This window comes from Oryctolagus cuniculus, chromosome 13 (assembly GCF_051225735.1).
Source record: "Oryctolagus cuniculus isolate XC-2025 breed Fujian yellow rabbit chromosome 13, ASM5122573v1, whole genome shotgun sequence".
Classification (NCBI taxonomy): domain Eukaryota; kingdom Metazoa; phylum Chordata; class Mammalia; order Lagomorpha; family Leporidae; genus Oryctolagus; species Oryctolagus cuniculus.
The window spans coordinates 24603060-24629668 of record NC_142879.1 but is presented as its reverse complement, the minus strand read 5'-3'; the positions used below and the strand labels follow the sequence as shown (position 1 = coordinate 24629668).

General features: G+C 48.2%; 2 protein-coding genes across 15 annotated transcripts; one reads left to right on the top strand and one right to left on the bottom strand.

The window, feature by feature from the left end:
• The first annotated feature begins 679 nt into the window (after positions 1–679).
• Positions 680–2800, top strand: C13H1orf74 (chromosome 13 C1orf74 homolog). 2 transcript variants are annotated; one of them, XM_089312127.1, is made up of 2 exons: positions 680–819; positions 1499–2800. In XM_089312127.1, the coding sequence occupies exon 2, from the start codon at positions 1580–1582 to the stop codon at positions 2363–2365; it is 786 nt and encodes a 261-aa protein (XP_089168253.1). In that variant the 5' UTR covers positions 680–819; positions 1499–1579; the 3' UTR covers positions 2366–2800. The 2 variants fall into 2 exon arrangements, with proteins under 2 accessions (XP_089168253.1, XP_051676494.1); XM_051820534.3 differs by having other exon boundaries at positions 720–856.
• On the bottom strand, positions 2798–26609 carry TRAF3IP3 (TRAF3 interacting protein 3). 13 transcript variants are annotated; one of them, XM_089312124.1, is made up of 17 exons: positions 26343–26519; positions 22449–22853; positions 20392–20539; positions 20186–20249; positions 19915–19939; positions 19302–19331; positions 19103–19198; positions 14873–14935; positions 11476–11547; positions 10167–10307; positions 9943–10080; positions 8640–8775; positions 7985–8047; positions 6387–6446; positions 4484–4620; positions 3643–3756; positions 2798–3062 (listed from the first exon to the last, which is right to left on the bottom strand). In XM_089312124.1, the coding sequence occupies exons 2-17, from the start codon at positions 22791–22793 to the stop codon at positions 2970–2972; spliced, it is 1725 nt and encodes a 574-aa protein (XP_089168250.1). In that variant the 5' UTR covers positions 22794–22853; positions 26343–26519; the 3' UTR covers positions 2798–2969. The 13 variants fall into 13 exon arrangements, 8 of the variants coding, with proteins under 8 accessions (XP_089168250.1, XP_017203301.3, XP_069911340.2 ...); XR_016219594.1 differs by lacking the exon at positions 14873–14935 and having other exon boundaries at positions 9936–10080; positions 26343–26609; XM_017347812.4 differs by lacking the exon at positions 14873–14935 and having other exon boundaries at positions 26343–26609.

Below are 26609 nucleotides of genomic sequence, written 5' to 3'. Positions count from 1 at the left end.
TCCCCCTCTCATTTCTCACTTGAAATCAGCAAACTGGACTCCTAGAACTTGAACCCCAGAAGGTGGGTTTTTCCCCCTAATTTGCACTTCGCTGTACTTTCCAGCACCTACAAGCAGGCCTTGAACGTATCTGTTCATGGTGACTACTCAGGCCTAAGCACCCTGCGAAGAAATTTTTTCTTGCAGCTCAGCCTATCAAATTCAGGATTTATGGAGGGGGAAAAAAAAAAAAAAGCTTTGCAGCATCCTAAACAGGTGATGTCGCTTGAGGTAATGTTTTGTCTGGAAAGAAAAGCGCATTTTCCCAAAGCAGAGGATGTTTATTAAGTGCCATGGGCTTGTGCATCCAGCTTCCCGGCCAAATGGGCCACCAGACTTCATAAGCCACAGGGAGAGAATGCCGGGAAGCAATATCAGGTACACAGTCTCACCAGCTGCAACCACCTTTCATCCACTTCCGCCCCTATGCAGACGGGCGGGTCAGCTTCTGTCGCGCCGGAAGGGGCGGGCCGCGGGCAGTCCGTGGTTTCCGTACGTCGCCAGGCGGTCCTTGCGGCCGGTGGTTCTAACGCGAGGCTGCGAGCGGACTGGATGAAGTCACGGGAGAACGGAGGGGGCGTGGCCCGAATGGGTGCGCATGCGCAGTAGGCTAGCTCCGCGGATTTAGCGCTGTGTGGGACGCAAACGTCCTCTCTGCGCCTGCGAGATTTGCAGTTTTGCGGCCCGGACACCGGAGGAGTACCTGCCATCCCGGAAGCAGGCAAGAAACCGGAAGGAGTTCTTGGGGGCGCGGACCTGCAGCGGAAGTGGAGGAACAGAGTACGTGAGGGAAAGCTGTTTTGTAAATTGCTGTGAGGTGTGTGGGATTGGAGGAAGCCCATCTTGCGAGGGTCCTTGCATATCTGCTAGAAGGGGAGGAGAGGCCCGGGAAAGCTAAAATATCGCCCTCCTGCAGTTCTGGCGGATCTCGTTTGTTTTTATGTCGCAGGATGACACGGCTGTTAGTCTACATTTTAGTGTATGTCAGATGGAGCACACTGCTGTGATAACAGCGGTTCTGCTTGGTAGGAAGAGAAGGGGGAGTTGGCGGTGGAGAGGATATATTTGGAACTTGGAGTTAATGTCCCAGAAGGGCAGTCTCTGGTGCAGTGGTCTGCATCTCGCCAAAGACTGCCCTGCCTCCTCTGTGCCCTAAGCTCCTTAAGGTGTGCATCAGAGAACACAACTTGCAACAGGTAAAATTTATACTAGAAGCCAGACAGCTACACACTTTGCCTTGGACCAGAAAGACACAGATTCGGGACTAAGGGAGACCACATCAACCAGAGAGATCAGGTAGCGTTGGCGGCCCCGTCTTGTCTGGTCAGAGGCAGCTTTTCAAAGCAGCGGGAGGGACAAAACAACCTTTGGAAAATGCCCCGAATGGGGAGACGTTGGTAGGCTCTCCGGTGTGTCACCAGCTGGTGTTAACAAGCCCACAACACCACTTCGTTTCTAGGCCCTCCTTCCCCACGTGCCTGCAGCCGAGAGACGCCACCCAGGGCCGGGACTGCGCTAGCTCAGGAGGCTGTGCGTGCTGATGTCAACGCCGAGCCCCCAGCTGCTTGTGGCAGCCGCTCAGCGGACGCTGGGCACGGGAAAGAGAAGGGGTCTCTCGCGATCCGTCTGCCTTCACCTGGCCGGAGAAGTGCTGGCTGTGGCCCGGGGGCTGAAGCCAGCTCTGCTGTATGATTACAGCTGTGCGGAGGCGGCAGCGCTCCGGAGTTACCTGGAGGAGCTGCAGGCGCTGGGCTTCCTGACCCTGGGACTTCACATTCTTGAGATCGGAGAAGACAGCCTGATTGTCAGTCCTGCGCATGCGTGTCAGCACTTGGAGCAGGTGTTGGGTGGGCCCGCAGCCTTTGTGGATGTGTCCAGCTCCCAGCCTCACCCTTCCATCTGCTCCCTGGACCAGCTTCAGGACTTGAAAACTGTCATGGCTGAGATCCTCACCCATCTGCGGGGGCTGCACCTGTCTCTGGAAGTCTCCCACAGCAGGCTCCTGGCCTCAGGCTGGAATCTCTGCACTGTATTTGGCGTCCTTCTAGGCTATCCTGTTCCCTATACCTTTCGCCTGAACCAGGCAGATGACAACTGCTTAGGCCTGACCCCGCTTCGGGTGTTCACTGCCCGCATCTCATGGCTGTTAGATCAACCTCCAGTGCTACTCTACTCCTTTAGTATACCAGAGAACTTGTTCCAAGCTGTGAGGGACGTTCTGAACACCTGGGAGAAGGACCTCAGAACCCAGTTCAGGACTCAGAATGACTTTGCTGACCTCAGCATCTCCTCTGAAATAATCACATTGCCAGCTGTGGCCCTCTGACTTTATCCTCTCGAATAGAAGGTACTCAGTAAATATTCACCTGTAGGCTGGGGATGGCAGATAAAGTCATCTCAAGTACGAATTCCAAGGGTTTTGAGAACACTAGAGAAAAACATGTAAGGAAGCGGCCACGTTTGCCATTTCTACACTAGGAAGTCCTCTTAGTGGATATGACTTTATTTTTCACTGGGTAAGGGCTGGAAGGAGGGGGATGATACAAAGGATAGTGGACAACAAGCAGTATGCCCTTGTATGGTAGTGTTGTCAACGGACCTGTTCTATGTGGGCAGTGTATTCCAGGAAGGAAGAAAGATAGAGATTTTATGCATGTTTATATAGCTGCAGTTGATTACGGAGCAAGTAGTCCAGGTGCTTAAGTGTCATACTTCTGATGTGATATGCCATTCAGGAATAAACCCATAGTTCCAAGGGTCAGTTTGATTTGGTTCAGTTTATTTACATCAGGTTAAAAAAAAAAAAACAAAGAAAGTCTGAAATTCCAATTCAGTTGGAGGAAAAACCCAAGCGTTAAAATACCCAAACCTGAGTCTTTCATTGAGTTGCTTACTTGTGATTTTCACCAAAGGCAGCTGTCACAAGTTACTCAGATCATCAGGTTGTCTTTATTGGCCAAGAACACTGCCAGCGCTAGAGCAATCATCACCATCAGCATCTGGAGCCATCGGCCGCATTGTCTCTATGCAGAGGGAGGGGGAGACAGGAGAAAGCAGCCGTGAGTTGGAGAAGACAGAGGCCAAAATAATCTTCCTTCTTTCCATTCCAGCCCCATAGAATGCCTTGGGTTGGTGGCAAAGAAACATTTTTTTACTTCACTGTCCCACCTCCCTTGGGTTCAATCCACTTTCCCAGTGGTGCCTTGCCCAGGAAACTATATGTAGTAGGTGTCAGATACTTAAATGTTGATATGAATAATCAAGGCTAGAAATTATGCAGCCAAACTAGATTGTTTCTGTTCATATGCCTCCGTACTGTACTCCTCCTGTCCTTGCCACGGTTCTCACAATAGACTGAAAGGTCCTTTCATACTTCAGGAGGTGGACAAAGTAAGTCTTTTGTCTCTGACCTCAAGAGTTGCATGAAAATGGGGCTTAGATGCATGAGCCAGTGTTTTCTTTCCATGTTTGCGTGAACCAAGTGAAGCGAGACAGGCTGACCAGATGTTGGCACGGGCTGATCAATTTCATCAGCAAGTTTTGACTAAAGCAGGAATTATCCCACCACCATCCAGTGCTGTATGGGAGGAGAGACCGTCTTACTCTCGGAGGTGGCTGCTGGCTCAAGTTCAGCTCTTCTCGGCAGTGCTGCAGCTTGTGCAGGCAGGAGAGGTACTCGTCACTGAGGTCGTCTAACTCTGAGCGGAGTTCTCTGCACTGGGGAGAAAATATCACCAAGGTCATCATCATTCCTTGTGTCTAGACAGTGCTCAGCCAGGGGAGGCTTCTCTGAGTGAGTTAACCCTTTATTCATTTGGAATTTTTATCACATCCTGTCTTCCCAGCTGTTCTCAGAAATTTCAGTTTGTCTTCTAGTTGTCTCACCTAGTTTGGAGTGTGTGCATTGAAGTAATTGATTATAATGCATATTATAATGTTAAATTTTATACATGTAAGTGGTCTTATGTGCAAGTGTTTTATAGGTGGGGAACATCAAAGTGTGAGGTTCTTTTAGCATCAAAGGCCTAGAAATGATCTTTGTGCAAATCTCTTTCCCAGGAGCTAGTTGCACATGGATACTTCTGGTTTTCTGTGTGCGTATGTGTGAGCGTTTGTGTATGTTCAAAGGAAAAGTTTTGCTACTTAAAAAATGCTATGTAAAGTGTTAAGTACTGGGTGTGGGACAGAGGTTGAGAAATTTGTATGCTTATTAAATGTGTTTGGGTGTAGGTTGACTTTGTAGAAGTAATTAGTTAATCAAACCTTGGATAGGCATTGCTATAAATAAGGAAGGGAAAAGAGTGACAAGACAATGCAGAAGCAGAGACATTTTATACTTGCACAGGCACACAGTCACACATTAAACTGTGAAATCCCTGCTTGCTGGCTGCCACCCCGCACCTGCCTCCCTGTGGGTGAGTCCCTACCTGAGGTTGTGTCTTACCTCCTTTTCCTTGGCTTGGAGCTGCAAAGTCTTCTTTTGCAGCTGGTCTCTGAGATCCCAGTCCTTCTCCTTCCCTGCACCCTCAGGCTCCACCTCGTTGTGGGCAGGCTTTGGACTCCACACAGGTAATGCCTGATCTAAAAAAGCAGCCAGATTCTCCATGATAGGCTCACACCTGTGAGGAAGGCCCTGCCGTGGAGTTAGAACCCCTGGTAGGGGAGGGACAGAAAACCACATGGGACTTGTCCTGGGCTAGACTGAACGTAATGGGATTTTTTTTTTTTTTTTTTTTTTTGACTCAGAGAACTCTCACTGGGTCCCTGATCAGCCTGACAGAGCTGTGCTTTGAGCTGCTTGAGGTTGGCTTCTTTTCTTTTCTCTCCAGTCTTGTCTGATGCCAGATTCCCTTAGTGAATGCTTATTCAATGAATTTCTTTGGTTGCACATCGCAGCCTTTCTAGTTTGTGATGTAGGGGTTTGCTGGACGCCTCAGTGTTAGCCCTTCTGCCTTCCAAAGTTGTGAAAATGGCAGCCGTATCCTAGAATTTATCTTACCATGGTGCAAGATGGGTTTTCAGCCACCTTGCAGTGAGTCTTGGCAAAAAAGCACTGGATTAAGGGTCAGAAGTTCTGGATTTAGTCTTAGCTGTGTCCATAATTTGACCATACACCTTTATTTTCTTTCTTTCTTTTTAAAATATTTATTGGTAGAGATCTTCAATGCATATTTTGTGTTTTATAAACCTTACATTCTCTTAATGATTTTTTATTTGAAGTTTTCTGGTCTCCAAGTGAACTTAACATCTATGCATGCAATTCTACATTGACATTTTTAAGATTTTAAAACTAAATATGAGGAACCATACATATTATATACCTCACTTAATAGTACAAAGAATTATTTGCACATTCATAAAAAAGTCACAAAAAGGCTGAAATCAAGTTAAACAACCTTTGTGTTCTAAATTTTCCACATTCCATTTCTGTATAAAGAAATACTTGTTCAGTGTTATATATTGCTTGTTGTCTTCTAAGATTGTCAGAGATGCTTTAGTTATTATCTCTCTTTCAAAATTACATCTTAATCCACTTCAAGAGATAATCTTGTCAACATTAAACATGCTATATGCATTATTGTCCCAAAAGCTTAAATAAGAATCAAACTTTTAAGTTTTTAGACTGAGTATTTTAACCTTAAAATTATATAACTATATATTTACATATGGTATGGTGCATATTAAATCATTTCAAGTATTTTCTTATCTATACCATGTGAGCTTACTGACTTCTGCCTTATCTGTTGCATTATACCCAGTGGTCGTGAGGAGAAAACAAAGGGCCATGTGTAGTGGTTGAGTGGGGAGCTATTGTCCTCTCTGTATACAAGATGCATTCTCAGGCAGCTGTGGCAGCAGACTTCTTAGGGTTACAGTAAGGTGGCTCTTGCTTGCTACATGTTCTGGGGCTGGAGAGTTGAGTATGATTTAGAAAGTCCATCCAACCGTTTGGGGGAGTGAATCAGTGGATGGAACACCCCTCTCTCTTGTCTCTCAAATAAATAAATCTTTGAAAAAATAAAAGAAAGTCAAGTGTGTAAAAATTACATGAAACCCTGAGTTCAAAACCAATTTATTGAAATGTTCAACACAAGACATGTTTTCAGAGAGAGTAGAAATGCTTTTTTTTTCATGTTTTGTGTACTTCTCAGTGGTTATATACAACCACCTGCACTGGTTAAAGCATCCTCAGAACCAGTGATCAGAGCTTAAGAGTCCTACATCCCTGGCTTCATAGACTCCCAGAACTGGATGGGGCTCCGAGAGGTCACGTGGTCCACGCCCCTGCCTCTAGGCAGGCAGGGAAGGAGCAGTATCTTAGGATGTGTGGTGGTAAATTTGCTGACCTTTCATTGTTAAGGGTCTGTCCTGTTCCTGAAGCTGTGAAGAGTGACTCTGAAGCAGACCTGTTAGAAAACACAAGGGACTCGGCTGTTCTAGCGTGTTTACTGCAAAGTCTCTTTTCAGACCTTTGCTTAGACAGAGCTGTAATTACCAAAGGTGTGCTCCCCCTGTTATGACAGGATTGCATTTGTCCCCCAGAATCCATATGCCGAAGTCCTGAATCCCTCAGTACCCCAGAATGGGAACTAATTTGGAGAAAGAGCCTTAGTAGGGTTAATCAAGTTAGAAAGAGGTTGTCAAGGCAGGCCCTTAGCCGGGAGGACTGGTATCCTGATAGCAAAGGGCAGTGCGGATCCAGGTATGCTTAGGGGGAAGATAGCCATCAACAAAGCCGAGGAAAGAGGCCTGGGTTAGGTCCTTCCCTCAAAGCCCTCAGAAAGAACTAACCCACTAGCACTCTGATTCTGGACTTCTAGCCTCCGGAACTGTGGGAGGTACTTTGTACAAATATTCCATCCCTGTGCCCCTTCTACCTGGACTGCTCTGCAGAGCTTACTTAGAATGTAAACTTCGTGAAGGAAGACACTATCCGTTTTGTTCCTACTGTATCCTCCTTTTTTTTTTTTTTTTTTAAACAGAGTGGACAGTGAGAGAGAGAGAGAGAAAGGTCTTCCTTTTGCCGTTGGTTCACCCTCCAATGGCCACCGTGGCCGGCGCGCTACGGCCGGCGCACCGCGCTGATCCAATGGCAGGAGCCAGGTGCTTCTCCTGGTCTCCCATGGGGTGCAGGGCCCAAGGAATTGGGCCATCCTCCACTGCACTCCTGGGCCACAGCAGAGAGCTGGCCTGGAAGAGGGACAACCGGGACAGAATCCGGCGCCCCGACCGGGGCTAGAACCCGGTGTGCCGGCGCCGCAAGGCAGAGGATTAGCCTACTGAGCCGGCGCCGGCTACTGTATCCTCCTTATGTTTGTGGTGATTGACACTTAGGAGAGGCACAATAAATTTGTATTGTAAGTAGAGGCGTGGCTGTGAAGTGACTTCCTGCCCTGTCTACTGCCCCCCCCCCCTTTTTTTCTTTTGGAGTACTGCTATTTTCATGAAGCTTTTCTGTCTGGGTATCAGAGGTCAAGGTGATGGACAGACATTGAGTCAGGTTCTCTGGCTTTTCTTCTGACCATTCTGAAAAGTGGTTTTTCCTCTCTGGGCCCAATATTTAGGGTGAAGTAGTATAGGCATGTGTGGTGTAAGCTTATTTTTCTGAAACCATAACTCATAGTGAAGGTCTGTGTGACATATTTATGTACATAATGAGTTTGAATATGTAAAAAAAAAAAAAAAGCCCAGTACTTCTTAAAATCTGCTATTCTGATAGAATGCAAGTGGTTGTCCTTGGCATGGAAGGGGGGAAGTAGGAAATGAAGAGAACAGAGGCTGTGGTGTAACTTGTGAAGAGCTGTGCCAGTGACATCTTGTCAAGCAGAGGGTCTGCCAAGGCACAGAGAGAGGTAGAGGATATGCCAAAGACCACTCCCCTACTCCCTCCTCTGGATGCTAATAGGCCACCCGTGCTCCCATCAGAATTGGGAGGGAAACTTACTCTGCAACTGCTGGACTCTGGTCATCAGGGCAAGTTTCTCCTCCTCTGACTTCCTTAGTTGATCTGAAAATGAAATAATGCAAACCAAAACAGAAGAACCTGACTTACGGAGCTCAACACGTGAGGATGGCAATTAGTCATGGCACTGTCTTGACTGCGGCTTCGGCTATATGTCAAGTGGAAGTCACTCCATCTCCTACTTGTGCTGGTTCTGAAGAGGTAGACCAGTTTCCAAGCACATCAGATTTTGTCTGCATCAACTCTCTTGGGTTGTGTTTATACACTAGCTGGTCTTTCAGCTGGCACAGAGGCTGTGGGCGGGAGACCTTCACTGTGCCTTGGGTTTTAACTGACCTTTCCCTTTCACGTTAGGAATGTGGCTTTGACACATGTGACTAACGTGGGAGCAGCTGTGGGCTGACCTAGAGGGATGGGCTGGAAAAGAGAGCTCATAGAACAAGATCTGCCAGTGCAGCGAAATTAATGTTCAGTCTTGGACGATTGAAACAGCCCTGCCTTGCCCTGAAGGTGAAATGGAATCCTGAATCCAAGAGAGCAAAGGAAAGGCTAAAGCCTTCTCTCCAACCCAGCTTCCTTCCTCTGAGCTCGCTCAGCCATGGTTCCCGTGCTGCCCACGCCTCCGAGGACAAAGTACCCTGCAGGTCCTGGGTGTCCAAGCTGCACTGGTCTCTGTCCCCCTGCAGGTGTTCAATCTTGGCCTGCAGTTCCTGGTGCTCATTCTCCAGAAGTCGCAGGGCCTGGTTCATTTGTGAGTCCCTGCTGTCTGCTCCCTGCAAGGAGGAGGGGCCAGCACAGAAGCAGGTCAGTGCTGGGTGGAGGTTGGGGCAGCTCCCGTGGAAGAGGAAGAGTATGGAAAATCAGAGAACAGAGGACTGTTAGGGAAATGGAAAAATAGGAGGGTTTTATTTTTTCTTTTGAATTCTTCCCTTTGCTCTGCTCTAGTTCACTTTTGTAACCACAGATTAGATTGTTTATATTCACAAAGGACTCTTCCTGACACCTTAGTTAATCCCTAAATTAAAGAATACTAAGTCATCACTTTTCTAGATGTTTTCACTTGCTCTTCATTTCTTATTCTAACGCTATTTTTTTTTTTTACTCAGCCATTTTTCACAAAGAATTAAAACAGCTTAATGAGAGATGCCCTTTAGGTGATGATGGAAGAGGAGAACTACAGAGGCTGAGATGTGGATGTGATGGGAGTGACCAGCTAGGTTCACTCCTTTGGGGAGACACAGCTCAGCTCTTATCATGTGGGCTATTCTGATCCCTGCTTAGGTAAATATACTATAAAGATCAGCTTTGTGGGCAAATCCTCAAAATTCACAACCAAGCAAGTAAATTCTATGCAGAATCATAGCTAATATTTATTGGGTGCTTATATGAGCCAGGCATCATGCCAAATGCTCCACGTGCATTAGCTCATTTAATCCCCACCACATTCCTGGGATATGGGTGTTGTTATTGCTAAGCTCATTTTAAAGGTAGGGAACTCAGGGTTAGGAGAGCAGTTAATTTTTCCAAGATAACATTAGAAATGATGGATCCCCTGAGAATGTCAAGGGCCTCCTGTTCAAGTTAATGCCTATAACTGAATTCGTAGCATTTGGTCTGTGTCAGTAGTAGACAATTCCGGCCTCAATGCTTTCTGGGATGGTGTTTAGAGAGTGAGTTGGGGACATTAGTTGGCTGGTGAATGTTTCAACCCAGGCATTTGCATATGGATGGTATCATTCCTGTGACCATTTTGCATGAACAGTGCAGGCCTTCTTGCAAAACTCAAAATTGGACCTCAGACCTTAAGCAATGAGTCAGGGTCAAAGTAGGCAGTGTGTGAGGAACTGAAAGCCAGATGCTCCCAGCTGCCTTTGGGGCCCCCAGTTTCTGTCACCATCAACTTTCCTTCCCACCCAACCCCACCCCACCCCACCTGGCACCTGCAGTTTGGACTGAAGCACATGGAGTTGGCTCTCTAGCTCTCTGTGCTGGGCCCCTAGGGTCCTCCAGTCTTCCTTCAGGGCCTCGTATTGGCTCCTCCACTCTTCACACTTCTGCTCTGCCAGGGCCAGGGACCGCTGAGGGAAATCAGAGGAAAGTGCTCCAGGGAGTTCTGCTGCTGGCTGCCTCGCTCCCCAGACCCGAGGGCTGTGCGGCGTCCCACCTGCGTGCTCTGCAGCTGCTGCTCTGCACTCATTTTCTCCTCCAGCACTTTCTGCAGGGACTCCTTGGCCTTCTGTTCATAGCTGTTCTTCTGGTCTTCCATCTCCAGTAGCACCTTCTTCATTCCCCAAGGGGAATATTTCTGCAGATTTGAAGCAGTTCAACAGATCAACACATTGATCAAGAAGGAGACACACGAGCAACTTTGCAGATTCACATGGCGTCGCGGCGTCGTGCCCTCCCCGAGCCTTTCACCTTCATGCTCTGCAATTTTGGGCAAGGCAGGCAGCTGTTACTATCAGTTCTGGATCACCCACTGGGTGAACCATCATCTGGATAATGAAAATGTTGGGGTCAATGTGACATCATTTCCATATAGCTTTGGAATCGGCCGAAAATGTGTATTTAAATGTGAGTGTGTCTTATGTTTCGGGAATTTTCATTAAAAACCAGATCTAGAAGTTACTGGTTGATGCCATATGGGGAATGTCCTAGTTATTGGATTTAACCAGTGGTGGTTACTGGGAAGCCTTATCTATCCTTCATTGAAAATGAATGACTAGCATTTGAGATTGTATGTATGTCCCTTATGAGCTTGATTGGCATTATTTAGTTCACAAGAATCTGAGAAAACAGATCATATTGGAAAAATAAATCTTGTGGGCCAGGGAGCATGTAGACCACATAAACGATTCTCCCGTGAGACCCCCACTGTGCAGCCAAGACTGCAATATCTCTGTAACCCCAAATGGGAGAAGTCTGCCTATCACACTCTGTTCTCTCATTTGACATCTTCCCAGCTATCAGGAAGCCACCACTTCTCAAGTGTGAAAGCCAACTTCTTCCTGTCTTTTGTAATCCAAGATGAGGCCAATCAAGAGATTACTGAAGCTGGATAACAATGTCACAGAAAAACCAAGAGTCACAATCTTTCACTTCCTTCTGGAGGTTGCTACTAAAAAAAGTTGCCCATGGAGTGAAAATCATTTTGCAAGACTTCATTGTATGATATCCTACTCATCTTTTCAAAGACTGGAACCTGTGATGGTCTAGCTGTGTAGTGTGAATCTTTATCAAGGGTCTTTCCCCAGTTTCAGGTATTCTCAGATTCCCTTGGAGATGACGAGTGTATAGTGCTGGGGGAGGAGAATGGGATGGAAATAGAATAAATCGGGGACCAAAGTGAAGTGGTCAAACCAGATCTGGGTGAGTAGGAGCAGGTGTGTTAATGTCTATCTGCTGGCATTTCTAGGAAGTAGGATTGAGCATCCAACTTCTCGTTTAGTTTTCAATTCCTCCAGATTGCTTACCTGGGTACAGGTGTAGAGCTGGTTTTCTAAGGATCTCAGTTTGCCCTTCAATTTGTCTTCATTCAGCTGTCCCTGGAGCAAATGGGATGAGTTACTGAGATTGGGCCAAAATACAGTCTGCAGAGAGATTAATTCTGTAGTCCCAGCCAACTGCCCAGCATACAGGTGGTGCTCAAATGGTGTGGAACTAAACTCTCTGAGGTGTAGGGAGGAGCGAAGATAATAAAGAATGTTCAGGTAGAAGCTCTTTCCTTTCTCTGGTCTAGGACAAGGAAGAGTCAGACTAGCCCTCAGTTTCTCCCTTTCCCTTGATGTTCTCTATCGAATGACTCAGGGCACCGTGGTAGGGGTCCACTGGAAGGGAAGCTTCTAAGCTGTCGTTTTTTTGTCTCGGTATCTCCCTCCCATGTGCACTCCTCACCTCCTCTCCATCCTGCACACAGACCCTTACCTTGAAAGCAAGGGTGGGGAACAACTGGCCTGCGGGCCATATAAGGCCCACAAAGTCATTTGGTCTGGCTATGCCAGGCAGGACTCGAAATTCAGTAAATCTATAGCAGGCTAATTTTCAGTTGATAAGTTTGTATGGCCCACAAATGATGTTTTTTTCCACAAATGATGTTTTAAACTCCAGATAGCTCTTGTTGGAGCAAAGGTACTCTCCCCCTGCTCTGAAGAACAGGCGAGGAGGGTTAAGGCAGCCTCTCCTCTCAGGGTCATGTGCGTTCCCTCATTACCTCCTGAAATGGGTGGAATTGTGTCCCCCCACAGATTTATATGTTGAAGATCTAACTCTCCCCAGAACCTCAGAACATGACCCCATTTAGAAATAGTATCTTTTAAGAGGTAATTAAGTTCATCTGACATCATCAGAGTGCGCCCCAATCCAGTAAGACTGCTATTTCTATAAAGGGAGGAGATCCAGACACTAGGATTACCAAGGGAGAGCCCATGAAGACCCAGGGAAGATGGCCATCAGCAAGCCAAGGAGAGACCCCAGGGGAAACCAACCCTGTCGACACCTTGATCCCAGACTTGTAGTCTCCAGAACTGCAAGACAATAAATCTCTTGTTGGAGCCACCGTCTGTGGTCCTTTGTGACAGCAGCCTGAGAACACAGTGGTCACTTAGTATCTGTGGGGGATTGGTGCCAGGACCACTTCTGACCCCATCCCTGAAGCTGTGGATGCTGAAGTCCCTTACATAAAATGACATAGTATTTGCAATAACCCACACAATACCATCATCTGCTTTAAGTCATCTGTAGGTTACTTATGTTACCTAACACAATGTAAAAGCTATATAAATCATTGTTAGCTAATAATGACAAGAAAAGCTTTCTGGAATTTTTTTTTCCAAACAGTTTTGATCCAAGTTTAGTTGAATCTGAGGATATGGAACCTTTAGATATGGAGGGCGACTATACTAACACCCTCCCCTCTACATATACACACATTCCCTTCCACACACACACATACACCCCTCTCTATGTACACATACTACTCTACACACATACACACTGCCTCTACACACACACACACACACACAATTCCCTCTCCACACACACACATATACCCCTCTCTACATACATATACCACTCTACACACACACACACACACACACACACACACATACACTTCCCTCTCCATACATACACATATACCCCTTTCTACATACATATACCACTCTACACACACACACACACACACACACACACACATACATACACTTCCCTCTCCATACACACACGCACATACACACACACACCCCTCTCAAAATGAGAAATTATTTAAGAAAGCAAAAAATGAGGGGATAAAGATTGAAGCAGGGTGAGTGCAGGGGGCTCTCCGGGAAGTCACATTCTGTTTACTCTTAGGTCAGTCTGACGGAGTTGGGACATTCCTGGAAGCATGCTAATCCCAAGGATGAGCGTTCAGAGCCTGGCAGGAAGGGCCATTCTCTGTTTCTCCATTTTCCATATTTCAGCTGAGTGCCTAACAACTTTCCTGGTGCTATCCTGTTCTCTTCTCCTGTAGACTTGTCTCTTTGTCCCAGGAAGGGCTTCTAGCCTTGAGTTTTATTCAAGGTGTGTAGATGGGGGTGTGGTCAGTGCCAATGGTGAAAGCAAATTACCCAGAGAAAGGGTCATGGATTCCTTTAGCAGCAAACATTTTTTTCCTATCCTTTTTTTTTTTTTTTTTTCCCCCAACCAGGCCCTGTGGGACACTTGTGGGGTCTAGACATTCCACTTTTCTTCCTCTTCTGGCCTTAGACACTGAGGCACCTCTGGGTCAGATGGCCTGGACGTTTCCTACCCGACCCTCCTAACATTTCCGGTCTGTAACGGTCTCCTCTGAGGAGGGGACTCTGTTTTGAGGTCTGTCTCCCTCCCTGAGTTTCAGGAGGCCTGGGGGAGGCAGGAAGTGGTATCTCACAGCTCCTGTTTTGATCTTGTTTGGCTGATTCTTTTAACCATGGGAGCCAGGGGGCGCCCCCACCCTTTCTGCTTCCTGTGTTACTCAGCTGGGCCTTGCAAAAGCAAAAAGCTTTGCCAGAAATAATTTTTTAAAGTGCCTCCTGCTATTAATGTTTTTCCTAATGTCTTGTGTAAGGGAGAACTGAAAGTCAGGGATTTGGCATCTACAGTAACCACAGGGCTTTGGGACAGATAAAAGAGATGGACAAAGACTCGCACTGTTCGTTTCTTAGAGGAACTGGTAAGACTGCTGCATTCCCCGGAGTGACTGTTCATTGTCAATCCACAGGCCCTGAAATCAGCTAGCTCCACACCCACCTCCCGGGTTCAGATCTGACTCCACGCATTTTCCTTTGCCTAGACACTCAATATGCAGAATGCAATCAGACCCACTGAATTTAAGGTTTATCTTGTTACAGTTTGGGAAAAAAACAGGCCCAACGCAATATTAAAATTTCCTCAGTCTCCTACCCTTTTGGGCAGCTCCTCCGTCCCTGTTTCATAGTATGGCTTTCATCCAGGATTTTGCCTGTTCTGTTTTTGTATTTTAGCCTAACCTCAAATTACTTTTCCACTCATGTTGTAATATGAGGCAATTCATGATCGCCCCTTTAGTGGGGGATGAAGGGCCACCCAAGTCTGAGGCTTGGACAAAATCTCATGTCCACAGCTCTGCCTTCCCAGACTCCCCAAGGCAGGCAGGAAGGTTGCAGCCAAGTTGTTGCAAATGGGGCATGCGTTTTCCTGGTCAGGGCCCCACTTCTCCCCACACTGAAGCCCAGTGTTACAGTTTGTGGGAAGAAGCACTCCTCACAGGCCTGCGGCTGACCTCCTAAGGCAGTCGGTCACACCCTGCAAGCCCAGAGCTCAGAGAGCTCAGTAACCCTGGGGGAAAAGGGAGAAGGCAGAAGCTGTACACACCTGGTGCCGGTCTGAGGGCTTCGGCTCCTGTTCTGCTTGGTTTTCCCCTGCCTCTGACCTGTTCTCCAGAAACACCACCGCCTCACCGCAGAAGCACCGGCCCCCAGCTCATCTCTGTTCCGGCTCTAGCCAATCCTCTGCTGTGCTGTCATCTCGAGATCTCAATTCCACTGCGCGGATCTTAAAACCCAAGGGTGCCCTGCTACAATTTCCATATTGCCCCATAGTGGGGACTTGCTTTCTCCAGTGCCTGGACTGCCTCTGCTCATGACTGGACCCTGTTCAGGAGTCCAGCGGTGCCCCGGGTCCCACTGCGTCCCAAAGGCCCAGTGGCAGAGGCCTCAGAGGGTGCTGAGCCTCGGGGTTCTAGCAGTTTGCTGTGAGCTTTTCTGCATGTGGAGCTGGAGATTGAAATCAAGGAGGCCAAGTGGAAAAAGCGAAGTCTGAACTGGGCTGAATGTCAGAGTCCTAGTTCTGGCCACATTCTTCTAATTATTTTCCCCAAATACCACAGACAGGGCTGGCCTTTCTTTGAAGCTGAGGCTTTTACGGGAGGGACAGAGAGTTGAATTGTCCTATTTGGGGGAAGCAAGAGCTCTCAACTGAAAAGTCTGAGTATTTTAAAAACAGGAAGCTGGGAGGGGGGGTAGATGGAGAGGAGGAAGAAGAGAAGGGTGAGGATTGGGAGGGGCAGAAGAAGGGAGGGAGAAAACCGCAGCCAGTGGACCTTCTCCTGGGCTGGAGCATGGGGTGAAACTGCCCCTCCAGAAACATCTCTTAATATGCCTGCCCCATTGCCTCTGAGCTTGCTGTGATTCACGCTTGGGTGGACCTGCAGTATACAAGAATCTCTGTCGCCCTCATGTAACGCCAGGGTTCTCCTTGTTGGAGAACATTTTAGGATGGAGATCTGATCATCACTTTTAATTCTGTTGAATTTCTATATATTATAACAAATATAACAAATATTCTTTATTTGTTAAGTATTGATTTTATTTTCTTAGTACAGTATCTTTTCTCTGTGTGTGTGTGTGTCTTTCTGGCTGGACTGTGAGCCCCCCAGATGGGGGGCCTTGAACCCAGAATAAGACATAGTTCCATGCTTGTTGCTTGTAGCAGTGTTTCTCAGACCGGGAGTGGCATGCATTCTCACCAAATTCTGATACTCGAATTGTTTTTCTTTAAAAGGGGGCCCCTACGTTATGTAAGTTTGAGACAGCCTGCTCAACAGGACAAGTTCAAGTCTCGTAATTCCAGAGAGCATCTGTTCCCTTCATTTCAGCCACGCTCTGCAAAACCTAATGCTTTGCTGTACCTAGGCCTGCAATCATTCCAGTTCCTTTACTGAGGCTTCTCCTTTCTGCTCTCCCGTTTTATTTTTCTCTATCATCACTCCCACTTGTGTGCTAGTGAACATCTACTTCTGTGCCCGTGAACTCATCCTGCAACACCCAGCTAAAGTGGTCTCTTTCCTGTGGACCCTCCCCTGTTCCACCTGGGACAGAGTAATTCTCTTTTTGCTGTGTTACTTTGGATACACCACTATTATAGCCTTATGATACTGTCTGAGGGTTATATATTGCATCTCTCTCTTTTTTAAGTTTTAAAGTTTATTTTTGGTTTTGTTAAGTATTGATTTTATTTTCTTAGTACAGTATCTTTTCTCTGTGTGTGTGTGTGTCTTTCTGGCTGGACTGTGAGCCCCTTAAGAGCGAGAACTCTACTTCTTTTTGTTTCTGTACCACAATCCTCAGCACAGAATTGGAGCTTACCAGATGTCAGTCGAATAAACGAGTGAAATGATCTCAATTTAGTTTAGCACCGGAAAGCACCTGGCATACACAGCTGTCTTCCCCATCCTCCTACTCTGCAAATGAAAATGACTTCTAATCAAGAACCCTGAGTATACACTCCCAAATCCAAGTTCAATGACTGGCATGAGGAGGGACAGCTGTGCTTAGACTATCTTTGTTACATCACTGCAAACTTCTTGTTTTGTTTTGCATCCTCTTGTTCTATTTTTCTTGGTAAGCCTGATCCATCTTCACAGTAGGGGGAGATGACCAGGGAGGCCCGTGAGAGGGTGTGCTCTGTCTCACTGCACCTGATACTCCATGCTTCACTGGTTTCAAACTGCTTGTAACTTCTTAAACACAGAGCTTCTCTGTGAGGTCTGAGGACCCCTGGGAATCCCAAAGTCCCTTCCAAGGTCCTCCCTTTCTGAATTTTCTGCACAAACTTTAGCCAAAAGAATGTCTTACCACAGAATGAGTTTAGAAGCAAACATAATAGACTTTGACTTTCATTCAGCCAGACAATAAGAAGGTTTGCAAAAGTAGAAAGAAGCGCCACTCCTTTCACTATTTTATTTTGGTTTTGAAAATATGGTTATTTTTCATAAAAATATATAATTTAGGTTAGCTTGAAATGGTTTATGGTTGGTTGTTATTTTAAAATGAATAAATATTTCTACATTTCTGCTTTAATTTCTAACATGGTAATTTTTTTTTTTTTTTTTACTGTTGTTAAAGTTTATTTCTTTGAAAGGCAGTTACAAAGAGAGGAAGAGACAGAGAGACAGAGAGAGATATCAGTATTACACCCATTGATTCATTCGCCAAATGGCTGCAATAGCCAGGGCTGGGCCAGGCTGAAGCCAGGAACCAGGGGCTTCATCCACATCTCCCATTTGGAAGGCAGGGGCCCAAGCACTTGGGACGTTTTCTGCTGCTTTTGAGGCGCATTTTCAGGGAGCTGGATCAGAAGTGGAGCCGCCAGGATTCAAACTAGCACCCATATGGGATGGCAGAATTGCATCCTGCTGAAGCACAATGCCTGCCCCCTAACATGGTAAATTCTAATGTGACAAATCTGAAAAGTCCTTTGGGATTTTAAATATTTTTTAAAAGTACTTTAAAGTAGTTCTGAGATAAAAATAACAAAACAAACAAACAAAAAAACTTGGAGAGGGGCAGGTGTTGTGATGCGGTTGGTGGATTAAGCTTCTGTTGAAATGTGCACCATTACATATTGGAGTATTTATTTGACTTCCGGCTGCTCTGTTCCATCCAGTTCTCTACTAATGTTACTGGGAAGGCAGCAGATGATGGCCCAAGTGCTTAGGTCCCTGCCATCTACGTGGGAGACGAGGATGGAGTTCCTGGCACCTGGCACTTACCTGGTCCAGCCCTGACCATTTGGGGCATGAACCAGCAGATCTTTGTCTGTCTTACACTCTCTAGCTGTCACCCTGCCTTTCAAATCAGTACACCTTTTTTTTTTTTTTTTTAAGTTGGAGAACCATGCATTACACACTGTCCTGCCTCTAGATATTTGCCTGAAACCTAGGTCCTGTCTAGAATGTTGTTTCTACTTTCACATTTGCTTAGCTAATGCCTATGTAGCCATAAATCCCCCAGAGTCATGCACTGCTTCTTGTAGTCTACTATATCCCGAAAACATTTCTTCTATTTCTCTTACCTTTGACCATGTAAGCATCTGTCTCCCTTAGCAAACCACACGTTCTCTAAAAGCAGGGACTCTGTTTAAATAATCACATTATTTCCACTGCTAGCCTATTGCGCAGGACAGGGAATATGCTCCGTGAATATTCACAGAATGAAAGGACTAAAATCAGAGTCCTGAATTTTAGTTCCAATTCTCCCACTGACGATGTGGTGTGGGGCAGGTCACGTGGGCTGAGACACAGCTCCATCATGGCACAATGAGAGATTCGACGTGATCGCTTCTAAACTCCCGTCTCCATCCAGCGTTCATGTCTGTTTTCTGAGTACTGGGTGTGTGCTAACTGCAATGAATTTTGGTGTGAATCCCAAAGAAAAACAACTGACATTCACAACTTTCAGTAATATAAACTATGCTGGAATTTTCCTTCCTTCCTTCCTTCCTTCCTTCCTTCCTTCCTTCCTTCCTTCCTTCCTTCCTTCCTTCCAATAAATTGAAAAAATGGGATATTCTTTCCACCTTTGTTTCTGGGTCTTCCCTGGGTGTATAATGGTGGGACTCTTGGAGGATGACCCTTCTACTTCCTGTGGCCTGTTTGACCTCTAGGTCTGAGCACCACCGCCCCATACTGCCTGCCTCTTCCCAGGTCTCTCTTCAGCAGTGAGAAAAATCCCTTCTGTTACTGGGATGGTGTGGGAAGAAAGATGAGATGGGCACACCTAGATGCCCATGAGCTTTGTTGAAACAGAGACTTTATTCTCTTACCTTCCATGAGCTGTCAGAGGCCCGAATCAGCGTGTTCAGTAGGTCCTGGAGAATCATCATTTTCTGTTTTAGGACCAGCTCCCTCTGTAGGGCTTCCTGCGCAGGAGAGGGCAGAAAGACAAATTTAAGAGGATAAGAATTTTACCCTGGAGGAGGAGCGGGCAGGTGGATGGAGGAGCGGTAAGGAGAGGCCACTTACTTTGAGGTACTCGGAAAGCTGGATGATTTCCTATAGAGAAAGAAAAAGGTGTTCACGTGACTCTTGGTTCCCTGAATCTCTGGGATGTGGAACCACAGCTGGGTTGGCTTGGGTAGAGCAAACCTCTTCTGCCTTGGGGCTGTAGGCTCTGGAGTCCCCAGGCCATCCAGTAAGAACTGCCCCCTTCATCTTTTTTTTTTTTTTTTAAGATTTATTCATTTATTTGAAAGTCAGTGTTACACAGAGAGAGGAGAAGCAGAGAGAGAGAGAGAGAGGTCTTCCATCTGCTGGCCCACTCTCCAATTGACCGCAACAGCCGGAGCTGCACTGATCTGAAGCCAGGAGCTTCCTCTGGGACTTGCACACGGGTGCAGGGGCCCAAGGACTTGGGTCATCTTCCACAGCTCTCCCAGGCCACAGCAGAGAGCCAGATCAGAAGTGGAGCAGCCGGGACTTGAACTGGCACCCGTATGGGATGCTGGCACTGCAGGCAGCGGCTTTACCCGCTATGCCACAGCACAGGCCCGTCCCCCTTCATCTTGGCCTGAGTTTATCGTGGAATTCCAGAATTTTGTATCTTAGAGAAACCCCTTCAAAGTGGCAATTTTCTTACCTTATCCAGAACTGCCACTCCATAACTGGGAAGAGAAGAAGAAAAGTCAGTGGACATTAAGCAAATCAGGAGGCAGCAGGTGGATTCTTTCTGGGATCCCTTCTGAACAGCCCTTGGGGTGGGGAAGGGCTTCTTTCTTCCTGATTAAAGTGGCATGGAAAGTCACTGTGCTCCCTCTACATGCTGGGTAGAGGTGTTCAAGTGGGAGCCTAGGAGACAGGGATGGATGGGCTGTGTAGGTGTTAGGGGCAGGACTGTGAAAGGAACTCACTTGGTTTGCTGACTGGCATCGTTTTTCAGTGTCGGCTGTGGTTCTTCTGCCTTGGTCTGAGTGCCTGGGAGAAGGAGGATAAGGTGACTCAGATGCCATGGAGAGGGTGTGAGGGAGAGGAGGAGGGACAGGGACTCTCCACAGCCAGTGAGCTGGAACTGTGGATTCCCTGTAGATCCAGTCATGCCAAGGAGCACTGCCCTTACCACGGTGATGTTTGGGCAGCTTCCTGATGGAAGGGTCCTGTGGTGGGAGGCCCCCTGCCAGGGGGGAGGGCTGGTCAGCTAGACCCCTCTGGACGTCTGCGGGAGGGTGCTGCTGGCCTGGAAGGCTCTTAGAGCTGGTCTCTGCCACCTGGAAAGCAAGTAGGGGATGCTGAGAACCACTCCCCAGAGCCTCAAGGAAGCAGATTCTCCAGATGATTGGAGAGATCACATCTGCTGTGGCCCGAGTGCTTGTGTGGAGCCCTGGGGAATGGTCAGGTCAAAGTGGAGCCCTCATGATGGTTCCAGCACCCTTTCATGAGCAGAGACACGAGACGGTGTGCCTCCCTGTCTGCTCTCTGCCCTGTGAGGATGCGATGAGAAGGCCATCACTAGCCCAGGAAGAATGTCCTCACACACTGACTGCCAGAGCCGCTAGCCTGGACTTCCAGCCTCTCAGACTTGTGAGAAATAAGTTTCTCTTGTTAAGGCCTCCCAGTCCCTGCTGACTGGGGACAGCAGTGCAAGTGCCCAGGACAGCAGTTCAGCTCCAGGAGCCCACTCGAGCCTTCCAGGCCACAAGGTTTCCGCTGCGTCTGCTTGCCAGGTCCTGCCTGGCAGCTGGATTTGCCTCTAACAATTCACTCCAGAATCCTTGCCTATACTGTTTGGTCCCAGCCAATTACTCACCCAGGGTGGCAAGGTGGAAAAAGAATTGAGTGGCAGTGGGTAAGGGGCTCTGGGTTTTAGATCCTGCTTTTGTGGTGTCAGTCTCCTGCCTGTGCAGTGGGGAGTTTGGGACAGATGACTCGCAGGGTGCTTGCTTTATTCTAGAGCTAGCTTCCTTCCTCTCTGCTGGAGAATCTCTGAGATTTTGTGCGAAGAGAAGGTAAAGTAGGAAGCTGAGGAGAGGGGGTGGTGGTCGTGGCCACAGCTTGGTTTGCTCTTTCTATCTTGTGTTCTTGCTAACACAGGAAGTCTGTGCTGGTGACATCCCCGTAGTACCTAATCCCGCGGACAGAGATTCAGTCTCAGTAAAACCTCACATGACTGATAGGTGGACGTGGAACTCTGGAGTTCTTAATGAGTTGTAGTTGCTCTACTTTTCTTTCTGGATTTCTTTTCTTCCAACAAAACGCATGCAGAAGTCGTTCTGCCTTAGGAAGCATAGAGTTGGTTTCCTTTTGCTGTTGAGCCGCAGGATCTTTTCTTTGAACAGCCCTCCCGTTACGCAGAGCAGAGCCCCAGGAAAGAAGCCCCGATGGAGCTGCTACTCAGAGTACGGCACAGGGCCAGGTGTTTCCAGGGAATACAGCAGACCCATCCGTACTGTCAGTGTGCTCACAGCATTGGTGGGCAGACACAGATGGCTTGCTGGCTGAGGTCGGATCATCTCCACATACCCTGGCGTTTGCCAACACTGCTGCTTCCCAGGCCAGACCAACGAGCTCTCTAAGCGTTACACAATCTTAGAAGATTTATAACCCCACAACCCACAGAGAGCAAGAGTGGCCTGGAGAGGCCAGGGAAGGCTTCTTGGACCAGATTGAGGCCTTAACTAAGTGAATTTGGTAGAACTGGAATGGCCAAGGGAAAGCGAGAGGGTGAGCAGATGCAACAGACTTGCAGAAGAATAGAGGACCAGGTGTGTGTGTCTGTGTCCGCATGTGTGTTGGGAGAGGGGACATAAAGAGGGTTGGCCTGTCCTTGGCATATAAGGATTCAGTAAATATTGCATGAATGATGGGTGGGTGAATGCTGTAAAATAGCTTAGCAGATACTATAGATTGCCTAAATTTGAACTGACACTAGGTATTGCAATGGGATTGTTCATAATTTTTTTTCTCCCAGAAGGTAAGTGCAAAAAAAAAAAAAAAAAAAAAGAGCTAAACAAATAAAGGAAAACACTAGAACAAAAATCCCTGTGTGACTAAATAGCTGGCAAGTGGAGACTTTCGTATTTGACCAAAGAATAAGAGATTTAGTAGAACCATTTTTTCGTGACCTTGAGCCCACCCTCCCTCCACCTTGGGAGCAGTGCGTCCCTGGACATGGCCCACCTGCTGTCCAGGGGAGGAGATCCTGTTGGCACAAGACAAGGACCCATTGAGGGTAGCGGCCTGGCGTGTCCTCCTGGAAGGGCCTTGCTCCTTGGCCCCGGGAGGCCGTGCCTGGCCTCGCTCCTCCACCTCCAGCTTCCTCCTCTGGAAGAACTGCCGTTGTCGAGCTCGCTGGAGCTGCTCTCTCTGCTGGGTCCTCATTGCCTTTCCCACCTGGCGGCAAGTGGTCATGTTGGGGCGACAGCGGCGGCTCTCACGGGTCTCCTGCCGGCGCTCATACTTGGCCTCGTAGCTCTCAGCCCACCGGGCCAAGCCGGGGGAGGGCCTGGGGTCTGGCCTGATCATGATGACCTCCCGAGCACCTGTTGCACTTGGCTTCCACTTCCTTGCATAACCGCCTGGACCCTGCCAAATGCCAAGAGGGAGGTGTCAAAAGACAGGAAGAAAGATGACCATCTCCCTGGTCTAGTGGGCAGAAATAGCACAGCGTTCCATCCACATGTGTCGAGCACTGAGGACGTGAGAGTATCCAGCTTGGAGCCTGCACTCCTGGGCTTAGTCTCTGGCAAACTAATAAAATCTAAGAAAAGCGAATTCCTGATTTTCTCTAACCTGCGTCAACCCTCTGTGAAGTGCTCGGGTCTCTCTGGATACCACTGCTTCTTCTAAGGCATGAGAAATAATTGACAAAATTAGAATGATCTCATTCTGCAGCACGTGTGTTCATTTTGAAGCCTGCCAAGGATACAGCTAAGTTGACCCTGTTCCCCTTAATCTCCCAAACCTAGAAGGGGAGTCAGCATTTTTACTGCTCTCTTGGCCTACTTTGTTACTAAAATAGTCAAGTGACACTTGAGACCCGGAGGGAAAACCGATCCTCCTCAGGAAGTGACGAGGCCTGGGACCAGCAACCACTGCTGTCTTCCCGGCCCTTAGCAACCAGCTTGTGCTCCTAGTCTGCTGGGTCCTCTGTCGTCCCGGCATGGGTCCATTGGCACCCATTTCACTCTCAGGGCTGGGTTCTGGTTCGCATGTGCAAATCAGATCAAATCAGCATTGGTCAAGCCCCTGCCACACGTCCAGTCCAGGATGAAACCCACTTCCGTGCATCTGGCTCTCTCGCTTGGGAAGCTGAGGGTTGCATATTTCTAGAATCACCTCCCGGTGAGGGTTAACTCTGCTTCCAAGTCTGCTTTCCTTAGTCCAGACATGGACTGTGCCATCCAAACCAGCACACACATGAATCACACCTCAAAGAGTCTGTCCTGTAAACAAACAGAATCAGGAACCCAAAGTCCCCAGGGAACCAGGTTTATGGTGTAGAGGCTGTACTTGACACCTTGCATGTTGTCTTCCCTGCCATTTCCAATGCACCTGAACCCAATCCCTTCTTCTTTCCTGGCCTCTTTTGTTCTTTCCTGCTCTCCGCACCTACCTGCTGTGAATTCGCTTATTCTCCTAGGATGCTCTGGGAGCTTTGCTGAGTGGGGTTGCACTTGAGCTGGATCCTGAGTTTTGGAAATCCTGCGCCGAGCCTCTGACCACTGGGGTCAGACCTGGGACTGATGAAGGAAGAGGGACTCCCCCTCACAGCTGCTGTCTCCTTTCTCCAGCTCATGACCTCATTACCACCCCACCCCCACCCCGGGAACTTCAGTTCCTGGGTAGGTCAGAGAGGTGGTATCTTAGCTCCACCAACCAGCAGGCATTAGCCAGCTCTGGCCATATGGGTTTGCTTATAGGCCAAGCAGACTGCACAGGTAGCAGCCTCCCTGCCCTTTTATTGGGATTCTGCTGCCTATCCTTGCTTAGTCTAGAATTCTCTGAAGGATTCTTGCTCTTTCTGATTCACCACTCATTTCTTAGGGTCACAGGCAGGGCAGTCTCACTCTCTGAGAGGGGTCTTAATGTGGGCAAGCCTGGACACTCCTTGATGCCTTACTCCTAAGGGTTGGAGCAGTGCCCTCTGGCCTCAGGCAGCACTGACCCCATGGAGCCATATGAAGACATCAGTCCTCTCTGTACCATTTCTGAATGGCTTTATCCTTTCCTCACACTTTTCATTCTTAGTCCTTGGGGCCAGGAGTGGTGGTGGTGGTGGGGAGGGGTTGTCCCTGGACCACCTGCTGCTTTCCTCATCTGAAAACAGAAAAGGGCCTCAAGTCCCAGCCATGTAAACTTTTAAGTGACTGGATAGAGGAGACTTGGGGGTCTGTGCATGGGAACTCTGGGTCCAGAACCCACACATGTAGGCTTGCTCTGCCCTACAAGGTGGAGGAGAGCCCTGGCCTGGAGTCAGACTGTGGACTTAAGTCCTGACCGTGTCACCATTACCTGTGTGTGATTTTGGGTCAGCTGTCCAATCTTTCTGCATCCCAGTCTCCTTGTTTATAAAATGGGGCTTGTAGGGTTCTGAGATTAAATGACAAAGTGCACAGTAGGCCCCTGGCACTTGGCACATAATAAATGTTACCTTTTTTTATTAATACACATTCAATATTGTTAGGACTATCCTTGTCTTGCTGTGTTGGATACTGGAGACCAAGGCCCCCGGCTAAATGAGCACTCCCAGGACCAATAATGACAGATCCCATCCTCTGATTCCCCCAGCCTTTTTCTCTGGAGGAGTACATTGTTTACCAGGTTGAGGAGGTGCTGGCCCCAGACTGAAATAATTTTCACTGCTATGGTCCATCTGACCTCTGGGTTTGGGCAACGATGAGAAAAGACGTCTCTGTGGTCCTGACACAACAACTATCTCAGTTAGGCCAAGCAGAAAGGACAGGAAGAGATGGAGGGGAAGAGTGGCTGCCCAGCAGCAGACCATGGAGTGTGGGATGTGAGGTCGCCTTCCTGTTTGCCCCTAGTTACACAGGCTTTGTAGGGAGGCAGAGCCCTGGCTGCAGAGAATCCTGCTACCCTCCTGCTGTGGAGGGGGCTGGGGGTAGCAGCCAGAGAGATGAGATCTCTCTGGGCTCTCCACCTGGGCCATCTACATCAGTCCGCTGGACCACTGAGAGAAAGCAGCTCTGCTCCCTGGCATCCTCACAGGTGGATGTTAGGATTTATGGCCCAAGAGCAGAGTTGCAGTAGAGGTGGCTCCTTAGAAAGGGGGGCATTCCCAGATCCCAGGCCTACACACCCAGTAGGATTTGGTGTGGCACAGCTGAGTGGAACCATACCAAGCTTTCTTGGGGGTGGTTTGACACACTGAGTTGCTTAAAAATAAGAAACCCTGTGGGATGGCTCATTGACATAAATAGGCAATAGAAAAAAAAAAGGAACTGTCTTTGTAAGGTTCAAAGAGTGGTCAGGGGGCATCTCTGGGGTACCCCTTGGCAACACAATAGGGCTCAGTTGGAGCTTGGGGGAAGAGGTAGTGTTGGCTGGGGGAGGCCTTCCTCACTCCCTAACACAGGAAAGGACCAGGGCACTGTCCCTCACCCAACAGTAGCCTTGTCACTGCCTTTACGAGTCGCTGCTGTGACAGCTTGGCTGTGTGTGCGAAGCGATGGTGAGTGACTTCCTGTATGGGCCTGGCCTTCCTGGTCCAGAGCTCTCAGTGCCAGCTGGAAAGGCTGCTGTGTGTTTCCCACCTTGAAAGGTCATCTCATTCATGCCCCCATCAGTGAGTAGCCCGAGAACTCCCAGGCATTTGACTCATCCAATTAAGAGGATGGAGCACAGGGGTGATGGGAGTTGTATCTCTGTTCTGTGGCTAGTGCCTCAGGAAACCAGCTCAGGACACTTTCTTGGTTACTCAACCCCCCGACACCCTTGACCTACATCACCCACTCCTGGGCCTCCCTCTTCATCCAGGGAGGCTTGGGTGACGGAGCATCTTCTGCACCACCCCAGCGTCAGTGGTCCCAAAGCATCCTCATCCTCAGTTACCTCCGAGTTCCAGGCTCCAACCCAAGTGCTCAGGAAAGCATTCCAGCTTCTGGGGACACCTCGGCTGTGGTCTCAGATGGAGCAGAATAGCAGCTGGGTAAGGGGCAGGCTCTCAGTCCCCGGCTCTGCGCCCCATTAGCATTTCCCTTCTTGCTACTCTCTTTCTCTTTGCACAGCAGCCTTGATGAAACAGGAAACAGACAAACCCACAATGCTCACAAACCCCAGTTCCTCTCTCTTGCTTTCTGGCGCGATCTGAGTGGGCCC